Below are 20,678 nucleotides of genomic sequence, written 5' to 3' on the forward strand. Positions count from 1 at the left end.
CATGGAAACGATCCAAGCGTCATCATCAGCGGAGGTTGCCCCAACGTTCATGCTTTCGAAACACGGCTAGGGCCCACCACCTCCGCCAGCTCCCTCCCCATTCCCGCAGTCTCAAACTCCTCCATGATCTCATTCCAGAGCCGATCCATCAAGTCCGGTTCCTTGTACATGATGGGCGGAAATCTAAGTTGGGCAGTTCGTTAGCATCACAAACACCCCCGACGAAAGGTTGGAAAGCAACAACGTACGGAAGAATCCGCCCTTCACTCAGCATACTGCCGTGACTCTGGGGGCCCTGCGCCAGCGCCGCATCGAGATAGACCCTGGCCCCTAGCTCAGGAGTCCGGCCCATGAGCCGGATGAGTCCGGAGACAACGGCCTGCTTGGCGCGGTTGTCGTCGGGCTCCCTGACGAAGGCCGTGCCCTTGCACAGACCCGGACACGCGACGTTGACGAGCACCTCGTCCGCTGCGACAACGTCGCGGGCCAGCTTGGCCACGAACATCAGCACGAACAGCTTGGTCAGCTTGTAGCGCTGGAGGCCGTCGAACGCCTTGGGCGAGTTGGCCGCGGCCAGGAGCGAGGGCTGCCCGCGCAGCAGTCCGGCGGCATCGAGCCAGTAGGCCGTGTCCGATCCGACGAGCGTCAGACGGCCGGGAGAGGAGGCCAACGCCGTGCCCGCGCCCGGTTTATCAGACTCAGCCTGGGAACGACGGAGACTGGGCAGCAGCAGGAGGGCCAGCAAGGCCGTGGACAGGAAGTTCACCTGGAGGGTGGTCTCGCGAGCGGGACCGGGATTGCTCGTGGTCGGTTGGTAGCGTTTGAGCGCCAGGCCGGCGTTGAGGATGGCGATGTCCACCCGGCCTAGCTCGGTCCGGCAGCGGGAGACGAACGCCTGGATCGAGGCGTAGGACGCCAGGTCCAGCGGCCAGACCTCGACGTGCGCGGCCGGGAAGGCGGCGCGGAGCTCGCGCGCCGCGGCCTCGCCTTTGGGCGGCGACCGCACGGCCAGGATCAGCCGCGACAGCTGCAGGGCCAGCAGCTGGCGCGCACAGGCTAGCCCCAGGCCCACATTGGCGCCGGTGACGATGGCGACTTGTCCGCGCAGGTCGGTCGACACGGTGGGGATGCTATGGAAGAGCTGGCGCTTGAAAAAGGCGCTGAAGGCGGCTTCCTTGGATGCCTGGGCTTGTAGCTTGGCTGACATGGCGGGTGAATGGTGGGATGGGCTGGGTATTGGGGGGAAGGATGAGGAAGAAGGAGGAGTCATCGGGAGAGGGGGATAAGAGAAGGCGATGACATATACCTGGATGAACAAATGGTCCATTCCTACGACTGCGATAGGGTCTAGGGTCCGATGTCCGATGCTTACATGCTTAGCGGAGAGCAGGAGTCCGGTCTGCAGCCGATGCACGTAGGATTCTAAGCGGTTTCTATTCGGCAATACAGCAGCTGCGTCTAGTACGCGCTGTGACGGAAGATCAACCTATGCCTCCAATGCCTATCAATCTCATGAATTACAGGTATTCTCTCCCTCAATGCTTCAGTGTCGGATGCCGCCGCTCGTAGAACAGCGAGCCTACAGAAACCACCACGCCCAACGCACTCAGCCCCACCCCCACATACCACGCATGGCGACACATGGCAAACAGATCCGTCTCATCGGTCGTGTAGCGCAGCACGGTGCCCGCAATTCCCAGGCCGATGCTCATCGCGTAGTTATTGGTAGTGAGCAGGAGACTCGCGGCAATGCCCTGGTGCTCGCGCGGCACGGCGGCGGAGAGCATCATCATGGCCGCTGGAAAGGACATGTCCATGCCCCAGGGGACGATGATGGCTGAGAAAAAGGTCTGCGTCCAGTAGGTCTGGTGGACGGGCATGGTGGCCACCAGCACGTTCGCGACCAAGAACGCCACCATGGCCAGCACCATGATCACCGGCACGCCGACCTTGTGAATCATCAGGCCCGTCGCGACGGAGGCCACGAACCCGGACACAGCGGAGGGGCTGTTCTGCGCGGTGGCCAGCAGGGGCGAGACGTCGCGCAGCTTCTCCAGGAACTGCCACAGGTAGTACAGCCAGATGCTGAAGGAGGACCAGCCCAGGAAGATGGCCCCAAGCACGAAGACGATGTGCCAATTGAGTGCCCGGATGGGGACCAGCGGTCGCGTCGCCCGCTTCTCCACGACCACAAAGGCGCCGAGGGCGAGGACGCCCAGAATCAGCAGCACGTAGACGTAGGGGGTCGCCCAGCCCACCGTGGGACCCTGGTTCCAGGCCACGTTCACCAGGATCAGGCCGGAGACCCCCAGCAGGAAACCAGGCCAGTCCAGCCCGCCCATGTCGGGGTTGGCTTTAGAGGGCGTCGGAGGGAGCGTGAAGACTGCAGCAGCAGCAAGCAGCAGACATGCGAAACCCATAGCGAAGTAGGCCCAGGCCCAGATGCCGAACTGGGCGGGGATGGCGGTAAACAGGGCGCCCAGCATGTAGCCCCCGGGGGCAAAGGCCCCGAACAGGCTGAAGACCATGCTCTTGCGCTTGCCCATGGGGTACGTGCGACCGAGGATGGCCACCGCGTTGGGCAGCATCAGCGAGGCCCCCAGGCCCTGCAACGCCCGCGCAATGACAAACAGCTTGTCGGAGCTGCGCAGGAAGTAGCTGGCGCCGGCAACAAACGACCAGAGCGCGTAGATGGCGAGACCCCCGATCAAGATGGGCTTTGAGCCGTACATATCGCCCAGCCGCCCGGCCACGAGGATGAACGTGCCCGTCGTGAGACTGAACGCGGCCAGGTACCAGCTGAGCTCGCCGTTGTCGGTGACATGGAAGTGATCGCCGATCATGTGCAGTACGGCCAGCCCCTGACCCATGCCTGCTTGAGCCAGGATCTGGCAGGTGAGTAGGGTGCTGGTGAAGAGGACTTCTCGCCCTAGCGAAAAGGGAGGGCGTCCATCTTTGGGGGAAGGAGGAGGCAGTGGCAGGGTTTCGGCATCAGAGGAAACCTCGCTGGGGAGAGGTTTTTCGGCCATTGAGTTGTGGTCTAACGATGTCATGGGGAGGCATCAAGACTGGTAGAATATAGAGCAGGAAGTAGGTTAATCTAGGTTGACCACAATAAGGAGAATAGAGTATAGAATAGAAATAATATTGTTTACGAGCAACGGGGGGGCTAGGGAAGAGGGCAGGAATGCGGGACCGGCGTTCGGGACCGGCATCCGGCCACGGAATCTGCCCTCAACGCCGTATGACCGGACATTGGCACGAATCCTGCAACTGATCTGACACTAATGCAGACTATGCAGACAATGTAAGGCTAACTGCCTAGTCTCCGGACTTTCCCACCACTCATCATCATCGCCCCCTTCTTCAATCCCCTCAAACAGCCACCTTACACCACATCCCCGACTTCCGGCGCCGGCAACGCCTTGAACTGCAGCTTCTGCTGCTGGCCCTCCCCGCTGCTGGACTGCGTCGTCGTCTCGTCCGGGAACTCCAATCCGCGGAAGATGTGCTCGAAGTCCCACTCATTCCAGCGGACGAGGGGCCGGATGCCGGCGAACTTCCACTCGCCGTCGACCTTGCGGTAGTAGTGGGTGTTGGTCGCATGGCCGTGGCCGCGCTTGCTGACGGTGGTCCGACTGGCGTCGGTGTAGCGCAGGTGGGCAGCGCGCAGCTGGTGGTGGCCGATGACTTCGGTCTCGGAGACGCGCTCCCACCAGTGCGCCCCCAGCAGATGCTGCGTCTTCACGCAGGGGTCGCCCAGGAACCCCTCGGAGGAGACCATGGCCAGGAAATCGTCGGCCTGCATCTCGGGCCAGAACCAGCGGTCGTCCATCACCAGGCGGTAGTCAATCTGGTTCTGGGTCAGTCGCGGGACAGACTGGTTGCAATTGCCACTTACTCTTAGGGTTGGGGCAATGATGGCCCGGAGACGGTCCCAGTCCTGGTTTGGTGGTTAGCATCGATGGTTACAGGGAATGGGGGCTCGTACTTTGGCATCATAGCTGTCGCCCCAGTTGAAGGCACATTTCTCCAGTTGGAGATAGTCTAGCAATTAGGACTTTAGTACACAACGACCATCGATTAACAGTAACTGTAGCAAGTGATCAATCACATACCCTCGAAGGAAATGGATAGATTGTTCGCCGCCATGTTGATTTGGGATTAGGTTACCACTAGTATGCCAGTGTTGTTTTCGAACTGTAGACCAGAAGAATGGTTTTATAGTATTGTAGTTCTCCTGTTCTATGTAAGGATTCTTCGGAGTTCCAGTCAAGGTCCGTCAGGCATTTCCGACCCGTGGCAGGACAGCGGCGGACTTGAACGGAGCCCTAAGCCATCCAACGCATGCCAGGAATGTGAGTGGCAGTACAGCAAAGCATTCTAAGCTGTTGGGTGCAGCGTAGGAGCACTACAACATAACATTCTGAAACATTTAACTAAGTACACTACAAACATCAGAGCGACACTCTAATCAATCAGCCCAACTCAAACACAACAGCAGTAATGCATCTAGATCAAATACTCGCGTAGAAGTTCCGTCACTTTGTGACCCTCATCCAACCCAACCACCAAGCTAATAAATCCGTCCGGTCTTACGAGAGCCAAAGCCCCAACTCGCGGATCCACCCCCAGGAGACGGTGACCCGCCGCCTGCGGATCTTCGTAGATGCGGTACTTCCATTGCGGCAGCGGAGCCGGCAAGTTCTCCAGACGCACCTCGTGGCGACTATCGGAGTGCACCAGGAACAGATCCACGATGCGATCGCGGTTCTGCGGGTTGGCGTAGAAGATATCCTCGAAGCCCCAGGCGGGGTTACCGGTCGCGTCAAACCGCGAGATGGCCGACTCGGACGAGGCCAAATAGTCCGTCAGCGGCGCTAGACGGCCGTCCTGGATGGCGGAGCCAACGAACGCGCACAGGTGGAAGCGGCCGTTGGACGGCAGGTCATTGAGCAGGTTGAGGTGCGTCCCGTCTAGGTGCCGGTAGACGTCCACGGGATACAGGCGCTTGCCGGGGGTCAGCGGCTCGACGGCCAGATGGTCGATGACCAAGGGCTCCTCACAGGGCCGCGTCAAGGGCCCCGGCTGGTACTGCTGGCCGACGCCGGAGGTGAACCCCTGCGCCTTCTTGTAGGTGTCCTGGAACTGGGTGTCCTCGCGGAAGTCCTTGCGCGAGAAGAGGTGCGAGAACTGCACGTCGAAGTCGATGAGCTCCTGCGCCATCTGGCGGCGCTCCAGGGCGTAGGTGTCCAGTAGGCCGGGATGGGCGCGCCCCTGCAGCACCAGCGCCAGCTTCCAGGTCAGATTGTAGGCGTCGGCGACGCTGGTGTTGAGCCCCTGCGCGGCCGAGGTGCTGTGCGTGTGGCACGCATCCCCCAGAATGAACACCCGGCGCTGGTCCCAGAACTGGTCCACGATGCGCTGCTGCAGCCGGTACTGGCTGATCCAGAGGATCTGCTCGATCTCCATCGTGTAGCTGCCGGCCACGTCGCGCACGCGCTGTCGCAGCAGCGCCTCCAGGGCTGTGTCGCTGTACCGCGCGTAGCCGTTCACTCCATTGACCCCGTTGGCCCCGTTGGCCTTGGGCGATGGCTGCTCGGCCACCCGGCGGAGATCCTCGTCGTTGAGCAAAGTGTAGACGCGGTTCGTGTCCAGGGCGTTGGGGATCAGCATCATGCGGCCCTGGGCGGCGCGGATGGCGCAGCGGCGGCGCAGGTCGGGAAAGTCGCTCTGCAGCTGCACGTCGGCCACGCACCAGACCTCGTCCTGGCTGCCGTGCGTCTCCCAGTCGAAGCCCAGCAGCTGCCGGGTCTTGCTGCCGGCCCCGTCGGCGCCCAGAAGGTACTTGGTGCGGCAGGTCGAGACGACATTCGAGTGCCGGTGCTTGACCCGCACGTGCAGCGGATACTCGGCGTCGTTGTCGACGTAGGCGAAATCGATCAACTCGACCGGTCGATCAACCTGACAGCCATGGCGCTGGAGCTCTTCGTCGAAGGCCCGCTCCGTCTCGCGCTGCGGCACGCTCAGAATCCACGGGTAGGGCGTCGTGGTCTGGATCTCCTGGCCGACGTAGGTGCGCTCCAGCTGGCCGAGATCGTTGGGCGCCCAGAAGGCCATCTCGCTGACATGGTTGCCTCGCGTGTCAAGCTGGTGACGGAGATTGAGGGTTTGCAGGACCTCCTGCGTCCGGGGTTGGATTCCTGTTCGTGTTTATAAGTCTGTTTGTTCTCATTGGGAATGACTGAACACGAGGAAGAAGGAAACACACCTCCTGCATGGCCAGTCTGAATGCGCTCAGGGCGCACGTCAATCACCCGGACGTCAACCTTGTAGCGGGCCAGCGTCAAAACAGCCATAAAGCCGGCAGGGCCTGCCCCGACGACCAAGACGTCGCATTTGCTATCAGCCGGCATCTTGTCTGATTGGTAATGGTAAGAAAATCAACAAAGGTGGTGGAAGAGTGTGCACTGGGTAGTGAATGTGCCGCGGGTTGTAGTTATAGTTAGTCCAACCCGGTCCCGGGCAGGATCATGCACATCTGACTGTTTCGATCAATCCCACGCTCGACGGACATCGGTATCCGGCCTTGATGAGGGGCTGTCCGATGTCCGGCACTTCAGGCTTCAGGCTAGCCTCTGACAAGGGTCCCTTGTCCGATGTCTGTTGAGACGCTGTAGGGGGCAGCACATCGAGCGTTGGAAGGTAGAACGCACAAGGAACAACAATGGTCAGAGAACACCGGTTCCAAGAGCTTGTTGCAATCTACTTTTCATGCCACTCTGTAGCAATGATGAGAAATTTAACAGTAAAGGTACTACATTCTCAAGCTTAGAAACAACCCATTGACAATATGCAATTTGTACGTGTCCGTCCATTTACATTCGTTTCGTGCGCGACATTGAAGACAGGCCATGTACACTTCTCTAGAAGCAGCAAAATCAAGAAACTAGAAAGCAAAACCGCACCAGCTACCATGTATCTCCCTTACGCACTGGAACCACCAGTCAATTTAATCACCTGACCTATTCGCGTCAAAACATTAGCATTCGTTGGACCGACTCGAGAAGAAATACACACCGTTGATCCACTCGCCCTCTGCCGAGCTCAAAAAGGCAACCACCCGTGCGACATCGAGGGGCTTGCCCGTGCGGCCCAGCGGACACAGACTGGCAATGCCCTTGTCGATCTGCTCGATGGGCATGCCGGGGTAGCCATTGGGGGCGTAGTGCCACGAGTTCTCGAGGTACATATCGGTGTAGATGCCGCCGGGGGCGACGGCGTTGACGGTCATCTTCTTGGGGCCGCAGTCGGCGGCGAAGCTGCGAGTGAAGCCCTCGACGGCGGCCTTGGAGCCGGCGTACAGGGCGTGGTTCTTGACGCCGGTCATCTGGGCAGCGACGGAGGAGGTCAGGATCAGGCGGCCGCCGTGGCTGCCGTACTTGAGGGCGTGCTGGGCGACGAAGAACTGGGCCCGCGTGTTCAACCCAAACACCTCGTCGTACAACTCCGCGGTCACGTCCTCCTCGGCGGAGAAGGCCTCCATCCCGGAGTTGGACATGACGATGTCGATCTTGCCAAAGTGCTCGATGGCCGCCTCGAACAGCCGCGTCACCTCAGCCGGCTGGGTCACGTCCGCCTGGATGGCGACGGCCCGAGGGTTGCCGGGGAGGGCTTCGATCTCGTCGACGACGCGCTGGGCGGCGGCCGCGGAGCGAGCGTAGTTGACCACGACTGAGGCCCCGTGGGAAGCGAGCTCTTTGGCGATGGCGGCGCCCAGGCCCCGGCCGGCACCGGTGACTAGGGCGACTTTGTCGGTGAGGTCGAAGGAGGTGGGCATTGTGGTTGAGTTTGCGAAAGGTTTGATGAAGAGATGATTTTCTTGTCAATGGTGTAGGTAAACGATGCAGGGTGGCGTGATATGTCTGCAATCCATCTCGATATAAAGTATCACATCTCTCCGATGGAAATCTCTCAGCCCGCCAAGCAGTCCGCGCGTATCTTCCGCATCGGACAATCAGCCAATCCCAGCAACATCCTTCTCCGAACGAATCCATGTCAGCCGCAAGGCTGCGAACATGGCAGGTCAGAAATCGCCCCAAAGCGTTCAGCCAACAAGGGCCCAATCAGTTGCGAGGGAAATGAGTGTAGTCCGACATCTCATCCTGCACGCCTGCGTCGAGCGGACTCCACCGGCCATCGAGTCCGAAATCCTCCCCAACGTCAGCATCCATAAAAATACCGCCGCCAACAGTCAATACCAACCGCACACGCAATATGTTCACTCCGTACTGCTTCATCTCCCCGTTCTATCTTCTATATTCCTCCTCCAATGTCTCCCCGGCTCGACCCCACCACTCTCGATCTCTCCACCAAGAGCATCCCCGCGCGAGAGTCTCGGGGCACGTATCTGAGTTCAACAGTCATTCGAGCCCCCGCCACCGACGCATGGGACGCCGTGGTTAACACCGGCGCCTGGTCGACATGGAACACCTTCTGCCCCGGGGCCACCATCCGCGAGCAGCCTGACCAGAGACAGTCGACGCGGCTGCACCTCGGCACGAAGATGACCATCCATCTCAACTGGAACCCCCGGGGACCCAAGACCAAGCCGGCCGATGTGGCCCTGGTGGTGACCGAGTTCGACCCGCCCAAGGACGGGCGTCAGACACCCGCGCGCATCGCGTGGGCGACCGATCCTTCGGGCCAGGGCTTGCCCTCGTGGCTGCTATATGCGGAGCGGGTGCATGAGTTCCATGAATTTGTGGAGGAGGCGCCAGGCGGGGAAACTGAAGGACAAGGAAATCAACGCGTCACGCAGGTGGTATCGTGGGAGTCGCAGCGGGGGCCGCTGGCGTACGTGGTCAAGTGGTTCATGGGGAAGAAGTTCCGGGCGTGTCTGCAGGTGCAGGCTGAGGATTTGACGGCTTTCGTTGAAAAGGGAGGAGAGATGAAGGTCGATCAATGAGAGAGAATGGCAAGATTGTTTTCTTTCCTCATGATGTCCTGTTTTGTGAATCTTTCCTCATTGCTGAGGCTTCTAATGTAATTTCACACTGCCGGTCGGGTGGCATTCATGGATGCAGGTATATGGCTTCTTCCTTGAGTGTTGTCATTTCTAGACATGATACTTTTAGATGTTTGTAGATCAGATGCAAATAGAGGGAGCAAAGAAAAGAGAAAAGCGTCGAGTGAGACCTGTTGTGGTGTGTGTGTCAGAGAGAAGAAATGCGACGATGCGATGCTTTCCCGGTCGGCTTATCGATGATATTGCTGCCTGAGGCACCACGCTCTGTCTTATCTGGCCGATTTGTTGCTCCGTCTTGGGAAGTGTGGCTGATGCAGCCACAGAAGGCTGTCAGTTAACAACTTAGAAAGGTGTGGTGCTTCGGCAAAATGGTAGCGACCTAGAGGTAAGAGGAGCCCTTCGACCACTTTCACTGGGTAAACTGAGGTACTGAAACATAGTTACCCGAATATCGGAGCGAACTATATAAAATCTAGGGTACCAGGCTCACATCTCAGCATACCCCACGCAGATTTCGAAAAGAACCATCCAATGAACCAGTAAATCTCCCGGTCGGGTTTACCAATTCTTTCCATCGGAAAGAACTTTAGTCTCAGCCAGAGGTGTGGATAGTGATAGTCACCATACAATCGTCATTTGATGCCGAGGCGGTGCTCAATACAACTCATCATCGGGTATCAGAAAGTTCAGCCTTGAAGCTCCGCTCTTGGCGAGCAAGGTGTATTTCTGAGGATGCGCCTGGGAGGGCGGTTCTGATTTCATTGGCAAACATACACAATGAATCTCCACCCCAAAGATAAAGTCCGTGAGGCTGTGAGGGTGGCGCTGGGCTGGGCGGGCTGATCCGCCCTCGGCCCGGGCATATGGAGGTCCAAGGTCCTACCGGATATGAACTCAGGGCTTCTTGGCTGACATACTTTCTCGAGATCTTATGACCTCTGCTTGTCTTGGCTGGATTTAGTTGGCTGCTGGCGTTGTTCTTATTGGCTTGTTCGTTCTTACTTGCTACATAAGTTGTAGCAATGGGCCTCTCCCCGACGGCACTAAATCAATGCCGAGAGAGCCAGCCGGGCGATCTGTCCACCATCCAACGGATCTCGGATAGGTTGCGCTCAAGTGTGTACCTGACATGCCCAACAATCAATCATAATGACGTCGGAAGGCAGCACGCCGAGAGGGCGTGGCAGTGTTGTGTTGTTGCCCTGAATGACTCGTGGGCGCACAGCTTGGCGCCAATGCGGCACCAGCATCTATACTTGACTCTTATACATAGGGCTTCAACCGCCGCATAAAAGGCCTCCACCACGCATGGCACATGGCTTCACTATTCAAAGAAAAATAGCAGCCATCGCAGACCTATCTCCGACTCATCTAAGCCTATGAACATGCAATCACTCCAAGTCATCACCCTCCTCTCTCTCCTCCTCGCCCCATTGACGTCCGCCCAATCCTCCAACCAGGCCAACTGCACCGTCTTCAACTGGGACCACAATGAAGCCTACCTGAAAACCTCCCCTCCCCAACGCGTCTCCGGCGCGGAGACCTGCTCCAGCAACAAGAACCTGACCTGCGCCCTCACGGCCGCCGGCGACGCACGCTACATCGCCCGCACCAACCTCACCCGCCTGTCTGCCACGGCCTTCGCAACGGTCGTCGACGAGACGGTCGGCAACGCCACGCTGACGGAGAAATTCAGCGACTCCACCGTGGGCGCGATCGACGGCACGCGCGTGCTCCGCCCGGGCCAGTCGGCTTACCTGAACTTCACGGCCTACCAGTATTGCTACACGGGGACGGTGGAGGGCTGCACGGCCGGGGTGAAGAATCGGACGGCGGTGGAGGCGTGCGCTCCGCTGTACCATGCCAGTGCGGATGATTCGGTGGTGCTGGATGGGTTTTATACGGTGGTGAATGTGAGTCAGGGGGAGGTGGGACAGTTGAAGGATCCGTATGAGAACCAGCAGCGCGGGGATGGCGCGGCGGTCGGGGTGGGAAAGGCAGGGTGGGTTGTTATGGCAGTTGGGGTGGTGGGAGCGTTGGTGGTTTAATGTGGTTTCGGGGGTGCATTGGTTGGCTTATGGAGTGATGATCGTGACTTGTTCAAGGTCAGATGTGAGATACCATTCTTCTGGTTTGTTCAGGTGCAGGATCTGTAGCTTGACCGGTAATCTTCTTGTTGGAATATAGTGAGAGGTTCCTAGTAGTTTGTCCTCTCCCCGAGCAGCGTTACTGATCAATGAAGCATCCGCAGCCCAACGGCAGCGCACGCTGTTCAACGCTAGCGTGGGAGCCATCAAGAGTCTTTGCTGGAGAAGGAGAGGCTGAGCGTCTCCGACAGCAACAATGCGCAGCAAAATCGACCGCATCCCACCGTCAAGACGAGAGCGAGGGAAAAGGGAAGAGGGGGGGGGTTATACTCGGCGGCACATGTAGTGCAACGATAAAGACGGGAGCCTCCAATTGGAGTATCTACGTCTTCAGCTGCTGTCTACCTACTCTACGGCAGTTCAACTGAGGTATGATCAAAGTCGAGTTCGTGTGGTTCTGCGCCAACCGTCAATTTATCATTTACTGCATGCTCAGGAGTCTGATAGAGGCCCTCCTCCTCGGACTCGGACGTAGCCATTTCGCGATCTGGTCAACTGGCCCTCAAGCCCGCTATGATGGGAACTCAGACACGCACCGGTAGAGGAAGTATGTGCTCTATGCTTTTCTTAACCTCTTAAAGCAGTATCACTCCACGGGTCTAGTGGTAAAGGTAATCAGACACCAAAGACCGATTTGAGAACCTCAAATAAATCCCAGGGATGTCACATCCTCTTGTCTGTATAGCTAGGGACCTAGGGACAATTGAAACCGTGCACTCAGTGGCGCTTCGTTGAAGAATGAAGGACGGCTTTTGTGCCTAGGGCACCAACTAGGGCAGGTCTAGGCCGATCTTTGGATGCCCTCACAATTTCCCGCATTCCGCGTGGCGGTACGGTAGCCCTCGACCCCTGGTTTGTAAGAAAGTAAGTTAAATTAACTGCTAGTAAGAAGTAAGTGACACTTTCGTATCCCTGAACACTCAACCTTCCAACAGAGATGGACTCCATGGTTCCTATGAATCTAATGACGCGCATATCTTCTCCTCTGGTCTTTGAACGGAAGAACTTCACCATGCAACATGTTCGTTACACAGATAACCTTTCTTATTGGTATTGCAATTTTTGAAATCTCTTTTCTTCTTTTTCCTTTTTTTTTTTTCCTTCTTTTTTACTCGGCCCTAAAGCGAAAACGCACCGCCATACACATATATTTATCGACAAAGCCAACGCCCATGTTCTCACAACCTCTTCAAAACTAGTACTAGGACATTAAGTGAGGAACGTTAACGATCAACACTCGCAATGTCTCTGCTTCGATTCAGGCTCTGGATACGAAGCTTCCAGGCTACATTTGTGATCTCAGCCACCATCTTCATTATCCTGATCTCATCCCAACTCTACTTCCAATCGCACCATGGAGGGTCCTGGAACCACTTCAGCAGCCACGACGAGGCATTTGGGGCGAGCGGGTCGGACTGCACGCTCGCTCAGGCCGGCAAAGGCTTATCGAGTGCTGCCATCCGGTGCAGGATTAAAGCCGCGCAGTCGCGCATGGCGCATTTCCTCGAGGCGCAATCGCGCACTCCCGAGGCCGCCATCGCCGAGTACGAAAGACGCTACGGTCGACCCCCACCCCCCGGTTTTCGGGAGTGGGTGCAATTCGCCCTGGACCACGACTCGCGGGTGATTGATGATTTCGATCAGATCGAGATCGACCTCCAACCCTACCGGACCGACGAGGCCCGGCGCGTCTTTCATCGGCTCAACGAGAAGTACCAAGACGACTGGCCGAAGACCCGGCGTGTGGCCTTCGTCGATGGTCATGTCAATGCCTCAGGTGGGCTTCTGTACGGCGACGAATGGACCACCATCCTCGCCCCTTTCGCCCATGCCTTGCCCCGCAAGTTCCTCATCTACTTGAGTACCATTGACGAGCCCCGTGTGCTCGCGAAAGCAGGGGGGATGCACCCCGACGACAATGTGACCTTCGTTGATCATCAACGTCGCTCGATTGAGACGCTGGTCAAGGAGTCCTGCACTGGAGTGGAGCACCGCCAGGTTGATGAGGAGCGCGATGTCTGTCGATCCCCGGAGCCCGGGAAACTGCATGCGCTTATCGCCTCTCCGAGCAGCTTTATTTACACCCAGGCGCGCGTCCCGATCCTGAGCTTCGGCCGCATGTCCGCCTTCCGCGACATCTTGGTTCCGTGCCCCTGCTACGTGACCAACGGGGTGGCACCAGACGAGGGCAAGACGGACACGGACTCGTTCCCCTTCCGCGACAAGTTGAAGACGGTTTATTGGCGGGGCCGGTCGACCGGCGGCCAGGCGCTGCGCGCAACATGGCGGTACGGCCACCGACAGCGGTTTGTGGGGTTCGTGCACGCGCTGCAGCGGGCAGCGGAGGTGTTCGAGGTGAGTCGTTACTTCGGCGGTGCTGCCGCAGTAGTCCGGGGCTGGGAGGGGCGCACCACCCGCGCCCTGCGGAATGCCTTCGACGTGCAGATGGGGGGCTACATCCAGTGCGACGGGGAGGCCTGCAGCGAGATGGAGCGGGTGCTGGGCCCCGCGCACTTCGAGGCCCAGCAGGCCGAGCGGCAGTTCCGCTATCTCTTCGACTTGGACGGGAACAGCATGAGCTGCCGGTTTTATCACCTCCTCTCGCAGCCCGCCGTCGTGCTGAAGCAGACCTGGTTCGAGGAGTGGCACGACCAGCGACTGATTCCCTGGGCTCACTATATCCCTGTCACGATGGGCATGGAGGAGCTGCCCTCCGTGATGGACTTCCTCATCAATGACCCCGAGGGGGAGCGTCTCTCCGCGGAGATTGCAGCGGCCGGGTCCGCTTGGTCGCGCCGGGTCTTGCGCGAGATTGACCTGTCCATATATGTCTACCGGTTGCTGTTGGAGATGGCGGCGATTTTTGGGCCCTTGGACGAGGATGAGAAGGTTTGGGAGACTGTGACCGAGCAGTTACTCTGAGTAGGGCAGGCTTTGACATCATACTCTGGCATGTATGTTACGTACTATCTTTGGTCAATTTATGAACATGGCAAACGAGATCCAGCATATATCTCTTGTTCCATGCGCTTTGGTCTACCTGGGTAGCTTATACGTGTAGCGGACATCCGGTCAGCGAATGCCCCCGCCCCCCTCCCCCTCATACCAGTTTGATAGCAAAGACCCGGCCAAACACGACCATTACAGCGTTTCATTAGGCATTTATGATAGAAAGAAAGATAGAGGAATATATGGATGTACAGCACGGAGTACTCCGACGTACTCCAACACTACTTAGTCTGTCCCAAATGCGCCCAGCGCCTCCGCCAGCTCAATGGTTTCATTCAACATCGCCTTTTCTGCGCTCGTGAAATTCGAGATGTGCTTCGAGGCCAGGCAGAACACGTTACTGGGCCGGATACCGTAATGACCGTCACCCGCCACATCTGGGGGTTCCGGAATGAAGGATTCGAAGTGGACAGGATGCCGTTCGCCTGAGACCTTGGGAAACAACCAGCCATTGAACCAGAGCGGCCGCCCCGCGCGATCCAGATGCAGCACCTGCGCCCCACAGACCGTATACTGCGTGTCCTCCTTTTCTTTCTCTTCTTCCTCCTCCTTCTCCTTCTTGTCTCCCACTTCCAATGGGCCCATCGTCGCGACACCCCCCTCGTGGAAAGCGTACTGGGTGTCCCCAATCAACTCCCAGCCCAGCCAGAAGGTCTCTTTGTCTCCTGCTCTATCACTTAGTACTCGACCCAGTAATCAAAGGGATGGGAAAAACCGAAGCGTAACCTACCAAGGACCATATCATACACCCCCGGTCTGCCGGCGTCCTTGTCACCATCCCGATCCGGTCCGTTCAGGCGCGTGACGAGCAGCATGGCAGCGAAGTGGCGCCATTTATCCACCACGACGACCCCGGATTCCTGCATATGACTGCTCAGCCCGGTCCAGAAGCGATTCTTTCGCATCGATTGGGACACCGGGGCCGGCAGGAGATTCTTCAGCCAGGGCCTCCGCTCCATGGTGGGCGCGAAGATGCGGTCGTAGAAGAACAGGGCGCCGGTGCGCCGGTAGGCCGGCTCCTCCAGCAGGGCAGCAGGGTCAGTAAAGAAGAGCGAGTCCGCGTCAATGAGGATCACCTCCCGGAAACTCGACAGGAGGATCGCGAACGGCTTGGCCGCCCACCCGCGCAGCGTCCAGCCCTCGTCGTCGATCATCGGGCGGAGGTCCCGCGTCACTACGCCAGGGATCGCCTCGAGCTGCTTGCGGTACTTCTCGCCCAGGTCCTCGGTCCCCAGATAGAGCACCTCCACGGGCAAGGTGCAGCCGAGCCGGCGGAGCGACTGGATCGAGGTCAGCAGGTAGACTGCCTGCCCGTTGCCCGCCGTGAAGACCAGGCCCCGCCCGCCCGTCGGGAATTCGGTGTGCAGGTTGATGAGGGGGCCAAAGTAGGGCTGGGTCCAGTCGAAGAGGGCGGTCGAGAGTTGGGTGAGGAAGGTTCGCGCCTCGTCGTAGGCGTGGATCAGGTCAGGGGGGTCCATGGCCAGCCGCGCGGCGAACGCGTCCCGGTGGCGCTGGAGGTAGGCCAATGTATCCTCGCGGACGAAGATGGGCCCCGGGGTGGACGATGATGGCAGCTTCAGATGTAGCGCTTCCCATGCTTCCAGAAAGGCTTTGAACACGCGGGCGCGAGCGCCAAGTTCGCGGATCTTGGCGTCGCCCGTCTCCTGCATCGGTTCGATCAGATCTTTTCGATCGGCCTCATCTGGAAGGAGGGCGAAGATGTCTTGCAGCACTTGCGCGACGGAGGCAATCGAGTCTTCGCCGTCGCCGCGGATAGGGCTATCCCCCAGCGCATTGTGGGGCGGCAGTGAATGCGACGGCTTGCGGAACGATGGCTTGTCGAAGGAGGTCGGCCAAGAGGCGTCCCTGTCCACGTCGCCAGTGGGCGATTCGGTCTTTGCCAAGGCCGCGTTGAGGAACCAGAAACAGTATACAAGGACGAAGGTTACAATAAGGACTTTGAGGGGGAGCCCCCCACGCCAGCGATAGGGAAGTGAAAGCATCTTGCCTAGCATAGGGGATTTCGCTGGAGAAAAGATGGAAGCTGAAGCCGAAAGTCTCTCCTATCGCGGTGTTGGGTAGATCTCTATAAGCCCCTAGTCACGACATGACTTCGTCCACTACCCCTCGACCAACGCTAGACTTGCTAGAGTGATCAGTTACTGTTGGACGTCTCCACTTCGGTCCAGACCCTACTACGAGCCTGTGAGTCGTATAGACCATGAATGTGGGGGGGAAACTTGCCATCGACCACAAGGAAGCGTACTCAGGGAAGCCGGAAATGGTATCTCGAGTTACAACGGCTCACTTACCCGACTGATGAGATCATTTATGCGCCTAAAAGTGTGGTTCGGACACGAAGGATTTCTCAGATCTTGGTCCGTCCGTGGCTGGACCGACGGTCCACTCCCGCAACTCGGTCTAGAATGGACCTCTATGCAACAAAGAAACTGAAAGATCACGCCAACCGTCAGGGCCGTGAACCGAAGATTTCGATTCAGTCCTACAAAATGACACAAACTACCTAGTAGCCACCGAGTCAATTACCTCACTGGTCGTACTTGGCTCCAATCCTGAGCGGATGCTACAAGACAATATAATCCACTAATGTTTCCTCCCGATCGCCTCAGAAACAATCTACCCCCCCACCAGGTGCCAGACTGAGTCCAGAGGTCTTCGACAATAGTCGGGCTCATTAGGATGTCATCTATGGAGAAAGAAAAACATGTCGAGATCGGAGTGGCCTCATCTCCATCTCCAAGCCCTGAAGAAACCGGGCGCAGGGAGACAAGCAGACACACCACGATCTGGATAGTCATTAATATCTTCGCAACCGTTGCAATTGTAAGTATCGGTCTGCCCGGAACGCAGCTGTGAGAAAAGCAGGAGAGAGCGAGCGTCAAATGGCTGACTCACCAGGTCTACATCAATAAATCCATCTTCTCCGATCCTGCCTTCAGGAAATGCCATTTCAGCTTCGTGGCGTATCACTTCACTATCACCGGGATCCTTCTGCAAATAGTGCGACGAGCCTCCATCCTCAAGATCACACCCACAGACACCCCCCTGCTCGCAATCCTGCCCCTCTCCATCGTCATGTGCGCCAACATCATCCTGATGAACCTGTCCCTGGCGCACAGTTCGATCGTCTGCTACCAGATCGTGCGCATCCTACTCACCCCGCTGACCGTGCTCATCAATCTCTTCTTCTACCATCTCAGAATCCCCTTCTACGCGGCCCTCGCGCTCGTGCCTGCCTGCCTGGGCGTGGGCCTTGTGACCTATGCGGATGTAATGCCTCGCCGGCGCTCCCTCGCCGACAGCCCGCAGACGATGGACTCGACGTCCACGCTGGGCATTATCTACGCATTCAGCGGCGTACTCTGCTCCGCGTTGTACACGGTCTGGGTGGCGCACTACCACTCGCGCCTGCACATCTCGAGCATCCAGCTACTCTCCAAGCAAGCCCCCTTTTGCGCGATCTTCATTGGCAGTATTTCCCTGTTCACCGATACATTCCCGGGCTGGACGACGATAACACCCCACCAATGGGGCCTCCTCTTCCTGAGCGGTGGGTGCGCGTGCGTGATCAATCTCTCGTCCTTTCACGTCATCAATGGCGCAGGCGCAGTAACTAGTACAGTGGTGGGCCAGGCCAAGACGTGCCTCATTATCGCACTGGGGTGGGTGCGCAGCTCGACCGCGGTGGCGACGGAGAGTGTTCTGGGTGTGCTGCTGGCGGTGCTAGGCATGGCACTCTACACGGCGGCCATGCAAAAGAAAGCTGTACAATAGTTTGTCTGTTCGCCTTGTTTGTTGCGGATGTAGTCCATTAGGAGAATTCCGTCATGGGGAAGGGGAAGTTGGTATCCAAGCTTAGGGCGTTTTAGGTGCGCACAATGAAAGGACGGTTCTGGAAAAGAGGCTCATCTTGGCATCTTCGGGGATTTTCAGGGATCGGAGATATTCAAAATATCACTTGCACTCAGTACGATAGCCTCGGTGACTCGGAAGAATCGGCTGATAACTCAGTGACGGCTGTATACACGAGTTCTACAGTTTCAAGCCAAAGACAGGATTCCCCGGGGTATGTACAGGACAGTAGTAAGAGTTGTCCCCTGCGTGGAACGCCTCCACCCCACAATCACTGCCTCTCACTTTCATGTATACTCAGCCCGTGATAATTCGGGAATTCCAGCAACAGCAAGAACCAGTAGACTGACTTGCTTAGGGAGAAACTCAATTCAGTATACTTCCCCAATCGCGAAAGTGGCAACCGGAGCCTGCGCCCGTCAAGTCTGGGTCGCGGATCCGAGTTCATGCTTAAATCGCGGATCCACCATGTCGACTTCCGCCAGTTCCATGGAAACTGTGAGCTTGGTGTCCGCAAGCTTAAAGCTCCCAAAAGCCTTACGGACAAAGAAAAGACTGATGTCATGACTGCACTGACCAAACACTCATGCTCATATCGCGCATGCAAGTTTTTATCTCGGAACCGGAGAGCCCTGACTACGGAACAAGCACAGCTTTGTAAACCTACTCAGGCCGGGCTAACCAGCATTGTTTCTCAGAAAGAAAAAAAAAGAAAAAAAAAAAAAAAAGTGGTGGACAAAGTTTTCTCGTCGCCCTGATAACATGAGTACTGGCTTTCGAGCATCGTATTTGATTCCAGGTGTCACAGTGTCGACGACAGTCAAAGACGACGGTCCATCGATTGATTATACGACACGGAAGAGACGGGTCTAGACTCATCGGTTCTGAGAACGAATAAGGTCTCTGAGATTGGCTCAAGGAGCTCCAGCAGTATTAGGATTGTCTTGTGATCAAGCTCACGAAGCATAATTGACAATACGTACAGTACCCACTTGAGTGTTAGAGGCCCATCCCACGCATCATACCCTACCTCTACCCCGCGGTGATGAAGCCTGTCCTTTATTGCGTACAAGATCATTTCGTGTCGTCCTCCTTACCCCCCCTCTCCAGGCGTCTATTCTAATTAAATTCTTTGCGTGAAAGCTTCCACGAGCTGAGGTGTTTCTTTAGATGCTGCAATGTATTCCCCTTCTTTTAACAGGAGCCCTAAGAGAGACTCGTTGAAGCGCATGATATACCCCTTTCCACAACCATCGTCCAGAAGGCAGAGCAAACGACTCCGGCGAATATTTTTCCTCTCCGCGCTGCTAGCCACGATATGCCTTTTCCTGAGACCCCACCTCTTGATCCCTTTATGCCTGTTTTCAAGTGATGGCAATCTCTCCTCTTTTCAAGACCACCACGACTATCTCCCCAAAGCCGAAGCACAAGCCCTCTGCGCGCAACACGACCTGCAGCCGTGGCGCGAGCGCACCCAGCGCCGCAAGATCTACGATATGGTTCCGTTTAGCACGGAGCTAGACTGGATGGAGATCCGCATGCACGAGCTAGACAGCCAAGTGGACTACTTCGTGATAGTCGAGTCCACCGAGACCTTCACGGGGCGGCCGAAGCCCCTGCACTTCGCGGAACACTACAGCAACTTCTCGCGGTTCGCGCCCAAGATCCTCTACCATGCGCTGGACCTCTCTCCCTTGCGCCACAACACCACCTGGGAGCGCGAGGCCTACACGCGCAACGCGCTCTTCACCGGCGTCTTCCCCTCCCTGCTGGGCGCCGCGCGCCCCAACCCGGACGACATCCTACTCGTCTCCGACGCCGACGAGATCCCGCGGCCGGAGACGCTGACCCTCCTCCGCAACTGCGTCACCCCGCCGCGCGTCACGCTGCGCAGCCGCTTCTACTACTACTCGTTCCAGTGGCATCACGTCGGCGCCGACTGGCACCACCCGCAGGCGACCGTCTACGCCGGGCTGGAGCGGACCCTGCTGCCCGAGGACCTGCGCATGCACAGCGCAGGCAGCCCGACGGGGCTCGACCTGGGCAACGCTAGCTGGCACTGCAGCTCGTGCTTCTCGCGCGTCGCGGAGCTGGTCCAGAAGATCCGCGGCTTCTCGCACACGGAGTACAACCGGCCCGAATTCGTCGAGCCGCGCGAGATCGTGCGCCGCGTGCGCCGCGGCCTCGACCTGTTCGACCGCCAGGGCCAGGACTACGAGAGGGTCGCCCGCGTCACGGACGTGCCCGAGTACCTGAAGCGGAATGCCCGCCGGTTTGCCTTCTTGCTGGATCGCGATCCCGAGAATGCCAACTTTGAGGACTATGTGGCGTGAACACCGTAGGTTTCTTTGCTGTCCGTGTCTGTGGGGTCAATCCATGGGCACAGTACTCCGCTAAGGATACTGTGGAGGACGAGGGATTTATTTGAGGATGGCTTGACTTTGGGGGGGGGGCTTCTATTTCCTGTTTGTAATGATGTTAAGAAGTGCAGTGATACGCTTGTCTCTTCTGTCGATCGTTCTTATCGAGTCGAGGTAGACTTCCTTTGTTGTGAATAGTGCTCATGCTTCCCATCATGATCGTCCCTATCCCGTAACGTAGTACCCAGAGCAAGCCTCTTC

At 57.7% G+C, this 20,678-nt stretch overlaps 11 protein-coding genes across 11 annotated transcripts; 5 read left to right on the forward strand and 6 right to left on the reverse strand.

The window, feature by feature from the left end:
* Window positions 1-47: 47 nt before the first annotated feature.
* Window positions 48-1,207, reverse strand: BO86DRAFT_404235 (NAD(P)-binding protein; the record flags this gene model as incomplete). Its single annotated transcript, XM_025673996.1, has 2 exons — window positions 48-183; window positions 249-1,207. 2 exons carry the CDS (start codon window positions 1,205-1,207, stop codon window positions 48-50), a joined length of 1,095 nt encoding a protein of 364 aa, XP_025522806.1.
* A 285-nt stretch (window positions 1,208-1,492) lies between these two features.
* On the reverse strand, window positions 1,493-3,105 carry BO86DRAFT_393098 (MFS transporter). Its single transcript, XM_025672950.1, has one exon. The coding sequence runs from the start codon at window positions 3,027-3,029 to the stop codon at window positions 1,536-1,538; it is 1,494 nt and encodes a 497-aa protein (XP_025522807.1). The 5' UTR covers window positions 3,030-3,105; the 3' UTR covers window positions 1,493-1,535.
* A 283-nt stretch (window positions 3,106-3,388) lies between these two features.
* On the reverse strand, window positions 3,389-4,152 carry arp1 (scytalone dehydratase arp1; the record flags this gene model as incomplete). Its single annotated transcript, XM_025673997.1, has 4 exons — window positions 3,389-3,853; window positions 3,902-3,943; window positions 3,992-4,047; window positions 4,119-4,152. The coding sequence occupies 4 exons, from the start codon at window positions 4,150-4,152 to the stop codon at window positions 3,389-3,391; spliced, it is 597 nt and encodes a 198-aa protein (XP_025522808.1).
* Window positions 4,153-4,512: 360 nt separating this feature from the next.
* BO86DRAFT_442245 (uncharacterized protein) lies at window positions 4,513-6,416 on the reverse strand (the record flags this gene model as incomplete). The annotated part of the gene is made up of 2 exons (XM_025676296.1): window positions 4,513-6,203; window positions 6,272-6,416. 2 exons carry the CDS (start codon window positions 6,414-6,416, stop codon window positions 4,513-4,515), a joined length of 1,836 nt encoding a protein of 611 aa, XP_025522809.1.
* A 428-nt stretch (window positions 6,417-6,844) lies between these two features.
* On the reverse strand, window positions 6,845-8,086 carry BO86DRAFT_236645 (putative versicolorin reductase). The gene is made up of 2 exons (XM_025667055.1): window positions 7,081-8,086; window positions 6,845-7,025 (listed from the first exon to the last, which is right to left on the reverse strand). Exons 1-2 carry the CDS (start codon window positions 7,838-7,840, stop codon window positions 6,988-6,990), a joined length of 798 nt encoding a protein of 265 aa, XP_025522810.1. The 5' UTR covers window positions 7,841-8,086; the 3' UTR covers window positions 6,845-6,987.
* On the forward strand, window positions 8,000-8,959 carry BO86DRAFT_348494 (SRPBCC domain-containing protein; the record flags this gene model as incomplete). The annotated part of the gene is made up of 1 exon (XM_025669319.1): window positions 8,000-8,959. A coding segment is annotated over exon 1 (627 nt), but the record flags the coding sequence as incomplete, so codon positions are not given.
* A 1,180-nt stretch (window positions 8,960-10,139) lies between these two features.
* On the forward strand, window positions 10,140-11,090 carry BO86DRAFT_236652 (uncharacterized protein). The gene has a single exon (XM_025667056.1). It carries the CDS (start codon window positions 10,408-10,410, stop codon window positions 11,074-11,076), a length of 669 nt encoding a protein of 222 aa, XP_025522812.1. The 5' UTR covers window positions 10,140-10,407; the 3' UTR covers window positions 11,077-11,090.
* A 1,010-nt stretch (window positions 11,091-12,100) lies between these two features.
* BO86DRAFT_393101 (uncharacterized protein) lies at window positions 12,101-14,169 on the forward strand. Its single transcript, XM_025672951.1, has one exon. The coding sequence runs from the start codon at window positions 12,418-12,420 to the stop codon at window positions 14,095-14,097; it is 1,680 nt and encodes a 559-aa protein (XP_025522813.1). The 5' UTR covers window positions 12,101-12,417; the 3' UTR covers window positions 14,098-14,169.
* Window positions 14,170-14,409: 240 nt separating this feature from the next.
* Window positions 14,410-16,187, reverse strand: BO86DRAFT_442252 (alpha-mannosyltransferase; the record flags this gene model as incomplete). The annotated part of the gene is made up of 3 exons (XM_025676297.1): window positions 14,410-14,849; window positions 14,915-16,019; window positions 16,059-16,187. The coding sequence occupies 3 exons, from the start codon at window positions 16,185-16,187 to the stop codon at window positions 14,410-14,412; spliced, it is 1,674 nt and encodes a 557-aa protein (XP_025522814.1).
* Window positions 16,188-16,864: 677 nt separating this feature from the next.
* Window positions 16,865-17,979, forward strand: BO86DRAFT_442253 (uncharacterized protein; the record flags this gene model as incomplete). The annotated part of the gene is made up of 2 exons (XM_025676298.1): window positions 16,865-17,028; window positions 17,104-17,979. The coding sequence occupies exons 1-2, from the start codon at window positions 16,885-16,887 to the stop codon at window positions 17,977-17,979; spliced, it is 1,020 nt and encodes a 339-aa protein (XP_025522815.1). The 5' UTR covers window positions 16,865-16,884.
* Window positions 17,980-19,451: 1,472 nt separating this feature from the next.
* BO86DRAFT_273783 (glycosyl transferase family 17 protein) lies at window positions 19,452-20,381 on the forward strand (the record flags this gene model as incomplete). The annotated part of the gene is made up of 1 exon (XM_025667248.1): window positions 19,452-20,381. A coding segment is annotated over one exon (930 nt), but the record flags the coding sequence as incomplete, so codon positions are not given.
* Between the last annotated feature and the right edge of the window lie 297 nt (window positions 20,382-20,678).

The sequence above is a fragment of the Aspergillus japonicus genome, assembly GCF_003184785.1.
Source record: "Aspergillus japonicus CBS 114.51 unplaced genomic scaffold BO86scaffold_86, whole genome shotgun sequence".
NCBI classification, from domain to species: Eukaryota; Fungi; Ascomycota; class Eurotiomycetes; order Eurotiales; family Aspergillaceae; genus Aspergillus; species Aspergillus japonicus.